Genomic DNA, 16,385 nt, shown 5'->3' with positions numbered 1-16,385 from the left:
AGCCCCTGCCAGTATGGCCAATTGACCATGCTGGCAGGGACTGATGGGAATTGTAGTCCATAACATCTGGAGTGCCAAAGGTTCGCCACCACTGGTCTAAGGAGTGGCTTTGGGAGGACTGTGCCTCATATAGAGCACCCACTTGCATCCAGAAAGTCCCAGGTTCAGTCATTGCCATCTCTAGTTAAAGGACCTTAGGTAGCAGGCGTCAGGAAAGGCCTTGCTTGGACTGAAGAGCTGCTGCCAGTCAGCAGAGGTGACACTAAGGTAATTGCTAGACTCCATTGGAAGGCATTTTTGTAAGTTCCTACAGTGGTAAGGACATACTTAGCAGAAGCTCAGCGTGTAGTCATCTGTAGTGCAAGGCAATCTGGTGGCAGGTGTTGGGAAAGATGTTTCTCTGCCTGGAGAGCTGCTGCTAGCCTGAGTAGACAATACTGGGCTAATGGACCGATATTCTGATATGCCTTGACTGAAGGTTCCATTGCATTGCTGGCATGGGAGGAAACATTCACTGTGAATATTCTGGACCTCTTTTCAGGTGTTGTGGATCTGGATGATAGACAAGCATTTTGCTCATCGGTACAAATAGTAGTAGAGCCAGCATGGTGTAGTGGTTAAGAGCAGGTGCGCTCTAAACTGGAGAACCAGGTTTGATTCCCCACTCTGCCACTTGAACTGTGGAGGCTTATCTGGTGAACCAGATTAGCTTGTGCAGTCCCACTCATGCCAGCTGGGTGACCTTGAGCTAGTCACAGTTCTTTGTAGCTCTCTTAGCCTCACCCACCTCACAGGGTGTTTGTTGTGTGGGCGGAGAAGGGAAAGGAGATTGTAAGCCCCTTTGAGTCTCCTTACAGGAGAGAAAGGGGGAATATAAATCCAAAGTCTTCTTCTTCTCTTCTTCTAGTCAACGGCAAAAAAGCGCTTCTGGAAGCGTGCACGTGACCAGAACTACTGGTTGTTCTCACCAAGGTTGAGATTTGATTGTGGATGAGCCATGTCACAGATCTTGTTCATGCTAGGTGATTCAGTGCTCGCAAAAGTAGTTCTTCAACTCTTTTCCACTCAGAGCATGCTTGTAGTTTAAGTTGTCCTCCTTTCTAGCTCTCTATTTTTTCTTTTTGAGCTTCACTGTAACTCAAATATGCATTTCTTTTTCAAAACTTGTGAAGGCCATTGGATGCGAAGTGGGAAATGTGTTTTCGACTTTTCTGGAAGGAATCTTTTCTGTCTCAGCCCAGCTCTTGGAAAAGATCTAAAGAACGAGCTCCCAAGAGCTCACCAATTTTACTAGCTTCATGTCAACAATAACCCTTTCTGCTCGAAAGAAAAGCATGCAGTGTTCGCTTCCAAGAAAAGTTAATCCTAAACAGGGAAAATATATTCATGTTTTACCTCTGGAAATTCCGGAAAAAGCTTACATGTGTTACAGAGCATTGTACCAATTTTCAGTCTTTTTCACAGATATCACATCTTGCAATGATGGAAGCAAAGGCAAGGTTTTTGTCCCCTTCTCCTAACTCCACCCCATTTTTACCCTATACTGGTCACGTAAACAGAAATTGTGTTGCACTGAGTTTGATGGGACTTATGTCCAGGTGTACACATGACTTTATGGAGGTTCGCTCATTGCTTCTTCTGTGGCGTAGGAGGTTAAGAGCTCGCATATCTAATCTGGAGGAACCGGGTTTGATTCCCAGCTCTGCCGCCTGAGCTGTGGAGGCTTATCTGGGGAATTCAGATTAGCCTGTACACTCCCACACACGCCAGCTGGGTGATCTTGAGCTAGTCACAGCTTCTCGGATCTCTCTCAGCCCCACCTACCTCACAGGGTGTTTGTTGTGAGGGGGGAAGGGCAAGGGGATTGTAAGCCCCTTTGAGTCTCCTGCAGGAGAGAAAGGGGGGATATAAATCCAAACTCCTCCTCCTCCTCCTCCTCCTCCTCCTCCTCCTCCTCCTCCTCCTCCTCTTCTTCTTCTTCTTCTTCTTCTTCTTCTGCTTCTGCTTCTTCTTCTTCTTCTTCTTCTTCTTCTTCTTCTTCTTCTTCTTCTTCTTCTTCTTCTTCTTCTTCTTCTTCTTCTTCTTCTTCTTCTTCTTCTTCTTCTTCTTCTTCTTCTTCTTCTTCTTCTTCTTCTTCTTCTTCTTCTTCTTCTGTCCCAGTACTGTCAGCCAGCTGTGACTGGCAAAGGCTCTTGGGTGGTCCTGAATAGAAAAGGAATAAAAGGTATTCCTTCAAACCGAGCAGGGTTGTGTCTAAAGTCCCTGTAAGGGCTCCTAAGCCACCTGAATCCCCCCCCCCTCCATACACATAGGGACTGCTCCTTGCTGTTCCAAGGGGGAAATATCGGAACAACAAAACTTGACTTTCCTTTTTGATGTTTTACAGTCCTGTGAAGTGCCTCTTTGTTCTCCTGCAGTGGGAAGTTGTGCTTGCTAGTGCTATTGTATCAGAGCTCTGCTTTGAACAAAATGTTCGCATTTACACAAAGGCCCACCTGAAATTGCTATCCTTATTCATACGCCACATGGCTCAGGGGTTTTGTGTATGTGTTGGAAACCCACAAAGAGGAAAAGTACCTCCTGCCGCACTTCAGCTTTTTTACATGGTGTGTTCCATTCTCTGGTTACTGATCTGTGTACGATGAATTCGGTTTCGTTCCACAAAACTGGAGAACTGTCTCTTCTTCTACCATAGACAATGAACGGAAGACAAACATTGTCTAAGGATGTTTGAGAGAGGAGCTAATGCCACACAGGTTTAACTTGTAACACGACAGGATTACAGCATCATGTAGGGACAAAATACAAACACTTGTTAGCTTTACAACACAACGTGCATATTAATTTTGTTCCTCCTTTCCAAATACCCGTGTTTCCCCTCAGTGAATCAAACTACTGGGGGGATGGGTGTTAAACCAGAAAAAGGCATGGTAAAAACCAAAATGTTCCCTCTTCTTGAGATGCTGCTTCAATTTAACGTCTCCTCTACTTTTAAATAAAAACATCAAGAGATCCAACTGTGCATACTATGTAGTTTGGCCCAGAAATAACAGGGTCCTTGTTCCATAATTGATTCATGTTTCCTAAATCCACAGAATGCTTACTAGGCACTAAGGTCCAGAGAAAAATATATGGCATGCCCATTTCTCCTTCTTTTAACTGTTTTATCTTTATGTGGTACAAGTCCAGCAACTGCATGTATCAGGAGCATACACTACCCACAATACACCTGTTTCATGTGGTCAATATATTGTCTGAATGAAGCAACGTGTGTTTTGCATGCACCTTCAGCTTCAGTGCATGCAAACCAGAACCCTGAAAAATCAGGGGGGATTTTCTGGCATGTATTCAGTGCCTCTGCTTAGATAACATGGCAACTGTGCTTATCAGGTGGATCAGTATGTGGCTGTTGGCATCTTGGTATATACAGATGTGACATCTGGAAACGACTCACATTTCAGGTGCAGCCTGGTCATTCAACTTATGTTGCAGGTTGAGTGGCCACCGAAAGAAGTGGAAGAGCTGTCTGCTTTAGCTGACTCCCCCTTCGCAGTTCTTCTGAGCTCTCTCAGCCCCACTTACCTCACAGGGTGTTTGTTGTGAGCGGGGAAGGGTAAGGAGTTTGTAAGCCCCTTTGAGGGTCCTATAGGAGAGAAAGGGGGGATATAAATCCAACTCCTCCTCCTCCTCCTCCTCCTCCTCCTCCTCCTCCTCTTCTTCTTCTTCTTCTTTTGCCCTGGCTTGTCCTTGCTTCAGTTCAGCATCTCCTCTGCTTTCAAATAACAACATCAGAAGATCCCGTTGTGCATACTGTGTAGTTTGGCCCAGAAGTAACAGGGTGCGGAAGAGCTGCTTGCCTTAGCTGACTCCCCCTTTGATCTCCCTGGCTTGTCCTAATCAACAAGAAAAGTCTATCATGTGCAAGAGAGATTGCAGTTCCTCCTCCGTGCATTTCAGAAAACCATGTCTGTTTCAACTGCGTGAATATGACAAAATCAATAAACATTTGGATCACTGCCGTTTGTAAAGCAGATACAGAACAGAGGTAATGGGAAACTTGCATTAACAGTTGATCTGTAAATAACTGCACAATGAACCTTGTTTGGTTACATTTGGACCCGAGAGTTTGCTTTAATAGCTTAAAAGAGGTCCAACGAGCAATAAACTATGTTGACATGGTATTTCTTTTACCATCAGTTTCCTGTTCACTGCTAATAGTCTCATACCATAAAAAGGGTAAAGATAAATACAAATATTTGCTTCAGGGTACTAATCTTTACAAGGGTTAACGTTTTCTAGATATCTCTGTCTCCTAGACTAGAAGGCAAACAAACCCATGGGGACACTGGGCACAGAGGCAGTTCACTCATGTACAGAGCTTTGGCATTATTCTCATGGGAGTGCTGAATCTGTTTCTAGCATTAACACTTCAGACTGCAAGTGGAGGTTCTCATGGTGGGACGTAGAAGCTCTGCTGAATCAAGAGTGGCCCACCTGATCCAGCATTCACTTTTCCATAATGTCCCACCAGATGTTCTTAGAAGGCCTACAGAGCAGGTCATGGAGGCCAAGGCCCTCTCCCATTTGTGCTTCCCCATCTTGCAACTGATACTGAGAAGGACTCTGTTTCTGAACAGTCTGCTCTGCCTTGAGAGCCAGTGAGAAGTTCAGACAAGAAGTAAATAAATCACCAGGAGGTTCTAATGAGTAATGATGGCTAATACCCATAGTTGAATCTATCGTCCATGAAAATAGTTGCAGATGTCGAGCTGCACTAGAACAGTTAGATTTGAGTCCAGTAGGACCTTAGAGACCAATTAGAACTTAGGGAATTACAACTGATCTCCAGATCAGAGATATCTATTACCCTAAAGAAAATGGCTGCCTTGGAGGGTAGGGTTTATGTCATTATACTCTGGTGGGCTCTCCCTTTCTTAGACCTTGCACTCCACAAGCTCCATTTCTGAACTTCTAGGAATTTCCCAGTCTGGATTAGGCAAACCTACATCCACCAAAACTGGAATTTCCCATATAGATATTTTACTACCGCACTCTGCTTTACTAGCGCACTCTGCTGTTGATAAAAATACCCTCCTGAACAATTCTGTCATCCTCAGGCGTGCCATTCCACAAAATGGGAGCCACAACATGGGTACAGACAGTGTTTAAGGTCCAATCCCTTTTTGCTCAGATATCTTACAACATGGGTACAATATACTGTGAAAGGCATTCACATCCGGAATCACTAGGGTGTTGTGGATTTTCTGGGTTGTATGGCCGTGTTCCAGTAGCGTTTTCTCCTGACGTTTCGCCTGCATCAGTGGCTGTCATCCTCTGAAGATGCCAGCCACACATGCAGGTGAAATGTCAGGAGAAAATGCTACTGGAACACGGCCATACAACCCAGAAAATCCACGATACCCTAATATGGGTACAGTGTTTAAAGTTCAGTCTCTGGCACCCTAAGTTAGGTGGAAAAGACCTCTGTCTAAGATTTCAATGAGCTACTGCCCCAAGGGTAAACACACCCTTGTGTGTTCGAAGGTTTATTTTATTGTATTTATTTACTTATTTAGAACATTTGTATGGGTTAATGCTTATTTCTACTCAACTGTCGCCATTTGTTGCTAGAAGTGAAGGACCAATTCTGTGTCTTGAGAAGGGTTACATGGGAAACAGAATTTTGCTGTTGCATGCAGGAGGAAAAGCTCACCTTTTTTCCTTCCTTTGTGACATTATGCACAACTTTCGTTGTTACTTACTTCGGCATCCCATTCCTTCCCACAGAGTTCTGCTCAGTCGCTTTCGGGAAAAGGCTATTCGGTAAGTCTCCTTACTGCTAATTCTTGTATTTCGCTTCTGTTGCTGTTGTGATTGTTGAAGGCATGCATGGGTCACCTGTTGCAAGCTCCCAGACGCCGAAGGAAATACCAACCATGAAAACTGAGCTTTGAAGAAAAGGCAGTCACCTGTAAACCATCTCTCTTTATGCAAGAGCCTTAAACAATTTATTTTTGGAACCTCTAAATCAGTGATAGTGAACCTTTTTGAGACCGAGTGTCCAAATTGCAACCCAAAACCCACTTATTTATCGCAAAGTGCCAACACGGCAATTTAACCTAAATACTGAGGTTTTACTTTTGAAAAAATGGTTGGCTCTGAGGCGTGCGTTACTCGGGAGTAAGCTTGGTGGTAGTTGGTGGCTTTGAAGCAACCGTGCAACTCTTCCAATGGATGAATCACAACCCTAGGAGGGTTTACTCAGAAGCAAGCCCCATTGCCAGCAACTGAGCTTACTCCCAGGTAAAGGATCACGTTTTAGTCCTACACTGCTTCCCCAAAACTAGGTCTTAGGTTTAATGCTAATAATCGAGCCCAGCGGCCCAGGCCAGCCTAGATGTGGAGGGGGGGCTACTCTGTTTGCACGTGCCCACAGAGAGGGCTCTGAGTGCCACCTCTGGCACCCGTGCCATAGGTTCGCCACCACTGCTGTAAATCTTTGGCTCTTTTTGGTTTCTCCAGCAATGGATCTCATGAGTCAAAGTCCACAGTTGCGGAATACGAACTGTTGACTTTGGTTGAGTAGGACCAAATTATTCCTTTTTCTTGCTGTTCCACTTTTCCCAACAATCTGTATCTTTACAAGTGTTTGAAAGTAAGCATATGTAACCGTAACGCTAGTCCGTACACCTCATCCGACTTCCCTGGTGATCTTTAGTTCAATTTACTTTGCTATGACACTACTGCTCTGAAGGCATCTTCAATAACAACAGCAGTTGCTGTTGTCTGAACTGCTGTTTATTTTAACTTTTTAAAGAGAAGGTAATTAATATTCAGAGCATTAAAGGTTAACAATTAGTAATTTGAAAGAGGATCTGGGTTTATAATATAACATCTCATGCATTTAAATGTATGAAATGTTTTGAAGACCCGACATTAGAAGCTCCTGAATATCAAAGAAGTTTTCCTCTGGCACGCGTCAATGCCTTTGACCCTTTGGAAGATAGATATCTTTACATTCCCTGTATACAGTGGATATGCCTATGCCAAATGGGAAAGGTTGAAACTGTAGATCTGTGGTACTCTGGGGTGCCGTGAGCACATCCCAGGGGTACCGCGACAATGCTAGCAGGCCCCCTCCCTTTGCAGAATTGCCCCCCAAATGGTACCAATCAAGCCGGCAGTGGCAGCAACCGTGGCCTCTGGCCCTCCCCAGCCTTCCGGTCAGCCTATGACTTGCAAATCTCTGCGTGTGCGTTGTGGGGGTGTCGGGGCGAGGGTGCTTTCAGGTCAGCAGGCTGAGCCCTATGAGCCATCAACCCTCCAGAACCAGAGCATGTTCCGGCATGCTGACTCGGCCCCTTTTGGGCTTCCGAGTGGTAGACCCGGGCCCCTTCCGGTCTACTGAGCAGTAGACCTGGGCCTCTTCCGGCCTGCCCAGTGGTAGACCTGGGCAAGCCGGGCCACTGGGAGTGGAAGGTGGAGGTATGGCAAGCAGGGGCATTGGAAGTGGAAGGTGGCAGGGGCATACCTTCCACGGGGTACCATGAGATATGAAGAGCGAGGTCAAGGTTACCATAACATCAAAAAGGTTGGGAAACACTGCTATAGAACATGTATTATTACATTTCTCTTATTACAGTAGCATTTGACTGCAATATATCACGCCAATGCTAGCAAATACCCCCAGAAAGATCAGATAAGTTCTTTACTTCTTTCTGTCTTTCTGACCTTTCCTTGGAAATAACAAAATTTTGCCTGAGAGCAAGTATCATACACAACCAGATGGTAAATAAGGCCGGATTATAATAATACCATCAAACTCATTCTTTGATGCTAGTATTGTATCGCATTTTTCTAGGTTTTAACTGATGCATCTGATTTTATATCAAAACAAACTGAACCCAGTTAGAGAGGTTTACCGGCAAACTACATGGTTCCACGATCAGATACTCTGACATGAACTTTAATTTTAAAAAGCAGTCATGGGGAACAACATAGATCCTGATAGGAGCAGCTTCAGGAAACAGTGCTCAGTGAATGTATCAACAGAAGACCCCCAAGTAGCTATGTGTAAAGGAAAAAAGATGTACAATATATGTCTGTCCTTTTCCCCCTGCCTGGCTAATCGCAGGTGGGGAGGAGGATTTTTTATCAGAGGAACTTTCAGAGTGGGAAGTAGTTATCACCACTTTCACTTCCTTAGAATGTCTCTGATTCACATCTCCCCAAGACCACCACTGCTTTTTTAAGGTTAAAAGTACATGCTGGGAGATGAAATCACATATCCGTGTGCAATTTTGACCCCTGGACGATTCAGCATATATAGCCTGATCTTTAGCTGAACTAGAAAGATTGGTTAGAACAGCACAGGTTGTTTTCCAAGAAAAGGTAGACAGCCGTTGCTCAAACTGTCTTGCTTCAAAGGTATTCTGTCAGATTTTGATGTGCCAAAAATCTTTGCGATAAAGCCATGTTCATAAAGGTCTTTTCTCCCCTTCTGATCGTCAGTCACCATGATCTACAACAATTATTGTGCAATTCTGCTGTTTTGGAATTTTTTCCAAAACAGTCAGATTGTTATAATCTTTCTCAGATAAAGATATTAGTGTGGTCAGTCAAGGTGCAGCGGTTGAGAAAATCGTATTCTTCCGCATTAGAATAAAGTCCCAAACGAATATGAGAATTGTATTTCATTTTTACACGCTACCTTTCTCAAAACCTTTATTTTGTGCATTATCGAACGAGGCACTTTGATGCATCAAGCATTTATATTGAACTACTATCATCAAACATTATATTGAACGACTATCATCAAGCTTTCAAATGGATAGAGCAGAGCTAGATAGGCACCAGGATCCATGCGGCACATTCTACAACAAAGAAGGTCCGGCATGTTGAGTTCTGTGGCAGAGGAATATACAGTCTATATATGTGAAACCGAATACAGTAAATACAAACATACTACAAAGCTAAGTATTGGTATCAGACTAAAACAAGGTGATCTTCTGTGATTGGTTTTAGGGATGAAAAACCATAACTGCCCTAGAATAACACAAGCCTAGTTTGATATTTAAATGAAGCTGGAATGTTTTATGTTGCTGAATTCTAGCACAACACCTAGGTTTTGTTTCCTTAATGAGAGTGAGGAGGAGAATCAGGCATAATTTAGCAAGGCAATCCGACGCTGGCTGCCATATAGCACCAGACAAGCCCTATCCTTTTTTGACTGCTTCCACTGAAGCTTTAAATTAAGTTCCCTGCCAGACAGAAAAAGGAAGAGAACTCTCAATCCCTTTAGCATTTCTAATTGACAGTAAGTGTTGTTGCAAATGCTGTAATTGGTGACGTTTTGTGTTCTTGCAACCCGGGGCGTGCATTTTGGGCTGCCAGTTTTGAGGCTGTTCGCGTCGGTCCAGCAGCTGGCCATAATGCCGATTCTTTCCAGCTTCACCCGCTAAGTTTGCATTTAAAGGTTTTCATAGGATTTCGGAGTCTGAGAGAATACACTGATTTGCATCTCAGGGGGATTTTAATATATACTGTATGTCAGGTAAGCATTCAAGCTTATCTCCTGCATTTAAAACATTTTTTTTCTGTGGTTTGCTCCCGCTCCAAATGTCAGGCTGTATGCAAAGCAGAGCGATTGCAATTGGTTTTTCAGTATGTGCTTGAACGGCTGAATCCATCCATAATGTTAGTAATCCTTTGGACCTGTGGCAAAGTGGGCAGGTAAAAGAGAGCGCCCCCCCTCCCCGCTTTGCATCCCACCTGTGAAGCACAGTAAAGAAATACATGCTGGATGGTTATACTACAGATCACTATGAGTCACTTTCTGTTATCTGAAAGCTCTGTTTGCAAATCACTTATTTACCTGTAGATTCAATAGCTTAATGGAAAAAGGCCAAAGGCCTTGCCACTCGGCCAGTGCTAATTAATCATGGGCCAGGCATTTTTATCCCCTCTTTCTGAGAAGTTTCTTTTGATCTGCTGAGCAAATGAGAAATACGCGATTGCTTATCCGAAAGCCGTCGGAGTGCCGATATCATTTATTTCATCCTCTGCAAGCCTCATAGTGGCTGATGGATCACTGATACATAAGTACATTGCTGATTTCTCAAGTCAGCTGGAAGACACATGATACCCAAGCCTGACGCAACCAGTCAGGTCTGGGCTTGGTCACTGCTACCGTAGGAGATGCCAGAGAACCACATGTAAGCCTCATTGAGTTCCATAATGGAAGAAAGGCAGAATATCTGTCTTATAAGGAAAAAGGGGTTTCTGTAATACAGGATTCACTCATTTTTGAGGGAGATTAGAAACTGGGGAACTCCACAGACAAGAGGAAGAGGCAAGGAAAGGTTTGGGTTGAGTGATGTGTCTCCACCCTACTTTGTAGTTTGCATTACGACAAACCCACAAACAAACAATCCTTTGGCTGTTGTGGGCTTTCAGGGCTGCGCGGCCGTGAAAGCCTTCGACAAAACAATCCTTTCTTTCATACATGAGCTTTAATTTAAGCCAAGGATTAAGCCCCCAAGTTGTTACAAATGCTCCGCATTGGAACATGTGAAGTAGTAACTCAGTTATAACATAACATGCTTGTGTCTCTGAGCTTGTGCAAACTCTTGAGAGGAGCATGTAAGCTACCTTGAGAAAGGTGGGGTATAAATCCAAACTCCTCCTCCTCCTCCTCCTCCTCCTCCTCTTCTTCTTCTTCACTGGTAAGTAGAGATCCTTGGCCCATGTGTTCTTATCAGCAATGTGATGATGCCCCAGAAGCCTCTGTGATGCTCTAGGGCAATTTCACACCTACTGTGAGGGCCACTCCAGGGTGCTGAGTGTGATTCTTTACCTTTGTTTACCTTTGTTTGTGCTCACTGGTCTATGCTTTTAATTTATTTTACGGTAGTTTGTATTGAAAGACTTTGGAAGCCGCCCTGAGCCAGTGAGGGGAACCACCCGAAAGGCAGCACAGAAGTGAAATAAAATAAATACGTTAAAATGATATTTTACTTACTGGGAAGCAAATTCCACTTAAAATTCCACTTCAGATCTTTGCTGAAGGCCACTTAAATTTCCACTTCAGATCCTTGCTGAAGGCCACAGATGAGTTCCGTTACCATCAGTTGGGCTCACTTTTGTTTGAATGCATTTTAGAAATGTAATATGGGAGTTTAAATTTATTTTGATTGGTTTGGAACATTGTGATCTCAGGATGGTTGGTGGAATTAATTGGCAAGGTGTCACTTCAGACAGTAAGTCTCAAGAACACAGTCTGTTCACAAGCTTTGTGTGAACAACAGAATGGAAGAAACAATTATTTTGCTACCAGTTCAGTGTTCAACCGTAGGCCGGGGGCATGTCTTTGAATGTAGCCTCTATCTCTTGAGCAGTTCAGGCACTGATTTGTGCCTCTTTTCTGCAGTTAAGAGATTATTCTCTGTGACTTTATTCAAGCACGTATGCGAGAATCCACTGTTAACAGCCTTTTGTCGATTATGTTGTGTGTCAAGAGGAGATCAGAGGTCTCAACCTTCGTGTGCAAAAATAATAATCGCTTGCCTTGTAAGCCCTTGAATCACACCAACTTTAAAAAGATAACTCCATTATGTAAGAAAAATACAGAAAGCAAACCATGAGGCATTAGGGTAGAACAACATTAATGGATTAATTACATAGCTGATTACTTAATTATACATTAATATGTGGATTTTTAAATGGATTCTAATTGGAAATTCCAGTGCCGAGGGCACAGCTGTACACAAAGTTTTAATATTTTAAATGCAGAGTCGATGAACCATGTTGTCCCTGGACATCTGCTGAAACAAAAGCAAGCTAAACGATGACATCCTTCTATTTTGTTTTGAGTCCAAAGCAGAATTTTTACAAGCAGTGGCAGAAACAACACAATTAATCTGGCAAGTGTTACTACTGACTTGGTTGTTTCCGTAAAATATCAACACCAGCTCAGCCTCTGAACACTTCCTGCCTGCCCATTGGTGCCAGCGAGATCATACCTTTCTAATCTGGGAAATCAGATCCCCCACGTTACATTATGTAAAAGTCTGGGATGTTGAGACTTCAGAAGAGCCCTGTCAACTTTTGCAGAACTGCCCCTAGGTTGGGCAGTTGGAAGTGTATTTATTTATGTATTTACTTATTTAATTTATATACCACCCGAAAGGCTCAGGGCTGTGCACATCAATATAAACAACAATATAAACAACCATCCATAAACAGGGCAACAATAAACATAGGATCAATAAACATACCATCATAAACATCATAAGCATGACATCCTAAATATAGCATTATAATAACAATAAATATAACATTATAAACATAACATTATGAGCAACAATAAACATAGCATTGTACGCAACAAACGTCAGTGGTTATAACATCATAAACTATAAGGAACAATATCCATCACAACATACATAATCAGCATAGATAGACAATAATAAACATAAATGGCAACTTTCCCCTTCTGTAGCATAAACTACTGTGTGTGTGTGTGTGTGTGTGTGTGTAGATTTTGATGGTATATATTTCCTTCTATAATCCACCTTTTCCACCAGGACTTCTAGTAGATTATGATATTGAGATGAGCTTCAGGCTGAAAAGAGATGTCAGGATGTATTCTAGAAGTCGATAATTATTACACTATATAGCAGGAGTGTAGATCTGGGTAGGGGGAAGGAAGGGTTTGATACCCTTACGAATCTTTGGTTTTCCCCTATGACTATTATTCTCTGGACCCTGCCGACCTATACCCGATTTCTATGCCTTTCCAGCCTTTGGTTCCCCCTAGTCATTGGCAAAACAGTCACAGAAACTTGAAAATCTGGATCTGATTCACAGTGAATCCAAGCAAGCTGTTGTATGCAAATGTCTTCATCTGTGTGATTTATTCGTGTTGCAGAATGTGAATTTCCTTGGCACGGAATTTATTTTAATTTCATTTTGGCTGTGCACAAAGTACATAGAACACACATACCCCCACAAAGCTGTGTTCACAAACAGACATGGAAAACAAGCACAATGTTTGAATTTTGCACTCCACAGTGGCGAGGTTTGATGAATGTCGTGATGACAAAGGCAAGATATGGACCACAAGGTTTTTGATCCATGTCAGTTTTTTTATTCCGTTGGATGAGACCACAATGCACTGCACTTGGCCAAGATGGAGCCAGATATGAATGGGGTAAAACCTGTCTCTGCCATGGAATTGTTCATTGGAGGCAGGTATTTCCTCTTACCTTGAGTATGTGCGTGTGGGGCCGGGGCGTGATCTTACTGATGGTTTCATAAAAAGAAGGAAAACCTGTAGTCTCACCAACTGGCAAAGGTGAAAGAAGTCAACCTGCAATTCTCTGTAGCAATTTTAGGGAGAAAAATACTTCTTTCTGGGCTAGTCTATTTTTAAAAAATATTTTTATTGTATAGTTTGAAATAATCATTCTATTTACATCTTTCTGATATAATTTCCAAACAATACATTTTCCCTTTTTTCCCTCCCACCCTCCCTAATATTATGTTTCACTTTTCTTTAACCAAACAGCAGTAAGTTCATTCGTTGTTGTCTTCTTATCCATATGTCTTCTCTGACTCCCGTCTCCTTCATCCAATTCTCATAACTTGTCCATATCTTCATTATTTCATTCTGTTTTTCTTGCCATGTTTTATTCTTTGATAATATTTCGAAAATGTCTAATGTCACTTGTTCCCATATATATTCCAACCATTTCTGAATCGCCCATTTTTTCTTATCTTTCCATCCAAACACTATCACTGCATGTATTGCTCTAATCAACGTTTTATACATATTTCTATATTGCATATCTATTTTTTCATCATCATTTATTCCCATAAATAATAGATCATTTCTTAATTCCACTTTTTTTTCCACCAATTTCTCTATCCATAGCAATGTCTTTTCCCAGAATCTTTTTACTTCTTTGCATTCAATCCACATATGGCTATAATGTGCATCTTGGTCTCCACAGTGCCAACATTTTGGAAATAATCCCTCTACCATATATGCAAGTTGTTTGGGAGTTCTATACCATTTTAAAATCAACTTTCTTTCTGAGCTAGGCTCATTCCGCACATGCAGAATAATGCACTTTCAAACTGCTTTCAGTTCTCTTTGAAGCTGTGCGGAATAGCAAAGTCCACTTGCAAACAGTTGCGAAAGTGGTTTGAAAACGTATTATTTTGCATGTGCGGGAGGGGCCCTAGTCTAGAGACTAGTAACATCCCCTCCCCGCCCCCCATGCCTCTGCTTGGGAATGTTACATCACGGAGGCTTCCAAGCTTTTGAAGCCATTAAATGGACTTACTCAATTTAGTAGCTCTGGAGAGGTCACCTTTGCCATTAGGAAGGGGAGTAGTGTGGTTGATTATATTTTAATATCCCCCAACCTTTTTGAATATGTAGGTGAATTCCAGGTATTATTCCACCATTTAAGTGACCATCTGCCTCTTTCAGTTATATTAAAATATAAAACTCCTCCCCATCCCCAGCCGACAGTTGAAGTGAGTTCGCCAAATCACTTACTTCCTAGAGTTAGATGGTCTGAGGCATGGGAGTACCCCATTACACAGCTCCTCACCCCTCAAGAAGCTGAAGCAACTGAGTTGGATATGCTAAGTGCTCCATCCCCGGATGAGATGGTTTTAAAATTTGATGACATCACCAAAAAAATTAAGGATTTAATCCAACAGTCCCAACGCAAGAATGTATCCTTGCCCAATAAATCTCCACGCAGGTTGGAATTCTGCTCTAGGAGTATGGCCATAAAACACTCACTGCGGGAAATTTACAAAAACTATAAAAGCCAAAAATGGGATAGCCTGCCCACATCTTACTTTACGTTAAAAACGCAATTAGCATTGCAACTACGGACTAATCAACAAGAGGCAATTGATCGATGCTGGAATTCCTTGATTCAATCAGTACAGGACAACGACTCTAGAAGCCAAGGCACATGTGTCTGAGTTGGGTACAGAGTGTGTCTCCAGGTAGCTCATCATATGAGGTTAAATTTACTCAGATTCCTCCTGACATTTCCAGACAAACTTATTGATGGTGGTCTTGTTAACCAGGAAATGGGAAAGTAAAATGGATGCAGTTGGGCCTCTGCAGGAGAAGGCTTTAGAATTTGGGGGTAGCAACTGAAATAGCACTTTGCAAACCCCCTTCACACTCTTTGAGGTGTCACACTGATATGAAATCAAGCTTGTTGGGCAAAAATCTTGAATGTAACTGGAGACCTGTGGGTTATCCTGTCTCCATGGATGCAACCCCCATTGCACCAAAAGATGACTGTCCCCCACACTACCCCATATTCCTGCAAAGATATCTGAAGGTACCTTCAGTACATATCTGAAGGGACAATACATACCTGAAGGGACAATATATAGCTTGTATTAATTCTGTTAAGTGCAGGAAAGCTATCCATTCTTTACAGCTGGAAGAAAACATGATTGCTCCAATGGTTTCAGAGTGGCTCAAAGGGATAAGATCAACAGCCTTTATGTCAAAGCTGGCTTATTATACAGGAGAAAACAAAAGTATACAGCAGAGCGAGTTTATTGATAAATGGATCATTTTTTTTTGTCGCGTTCTGGAACATGTTTCAAGATAATGTTCACTTAGATGTGTTTTTCCCCATATCTGGAAACTTGCCTCTCATCTGCTATTGCTCTTTGTTTTATTTACCTTACTGAAAGTAAATGGCTGGCTGAATTTGGTGGACTTCAGGGGATTAAGGAATCAGTTCTCATTCTTCGTCATTATGAGCCTGAGTCTAGAATTTTTTTTATGAAAAGCGTAAACCTCCTGAAATGTGGCTATGAGCTATTATCTGTGGTCAAGTGTGGGTTATTTTTGATCTGCTCTGTGCTTCACATTGGTCAGCTCTTCACATTGGTCACAGCTGACTTATGGAGACTCATGTGGTTTTCAAGGAACAAGGCATTCGGAGGTGGTTTGCCAATTCCTATATCTGTGTAGTGATCCAGGACTACCTTGATGATCTTCCATCAGGGCCAACCCTGCCTAGCTTCTGAAATCAGACTAGCTTGGGCTATCCAGGTCAGGGCTTCACAAGAGCTAGAGACATTATGAAACAAAGCGACGCAGAATGCCAGATCCCAAACCCAACTGCCAGATTGGGTGTTTTTAATGTTTTGCAAACGGACGTGTGGAATTATAAAGCGACCATGATAATGCATGACTTACAGAATGTGTTTTGAGTTTATGGTCCCAGTTTTCCTTATTCCAAATAAAATCTCAACTGTTTCCAATTAAACAGTGTTCTACTTTCAATTATCATCAGATGTCCAATAAATTTTTATGCGTCCCCAAAGCCATA

At 42.4% G+C, this 16,385-nt stretch overlaps 1 protein-coding gene across 15 annotated transcripts in view; it reads left to right on the top strand.

Annotated features, from left to right (window-relative positions):
- Window positions 1-16,385, top strand: part of FBRSL1 (fibrosin like 1) — an 839,253-nt gene that overhangs the window by 365,970 nt on the left and 456,898 nt on the right. For 13 of the 15 annotated variants that reach the window (XM_048514425.1, XM_048514427.1, XM_048514439.1 and 10 more), the window contains exon 4: window positions 5,788-5,823. The exons of the other annotated variants lie outside the window; for them this stretch is intronic. In XM_048514425.1, coding sequence (XP_048370382.1) covers window positions 5,788-5,823 — 36 coding nt within the window. The remainder of the gene's footprint in view (window positions 1-5,787; window positions 5,824-16,385) is intronic. 15 annotated transcript variants of the gene reach the window in all.

The sequence above is a fragment of the Sphaerodactylus townsendi genome, linkage group LG13, assembly GCF_021028975.2.
Source record: "Sphaerodactylus townsendi isolate TG3544 linkage group LG13, MPM_Stown_v2.3, whole genome shotgun sequence".
Taxonomy (NCBI): Eukaryota; Metazoa; Chordata; class Lepidosauria; order Squamata; family Sphaerodactylidae; genus Sphaerodactylus; species Sphaerodactylus townsendi.
The sequence above is the reverse complement of the archived record's forward strand: the minus strand, read 5'-3'. Positions and strand labels throughout refer to the sequence as shown.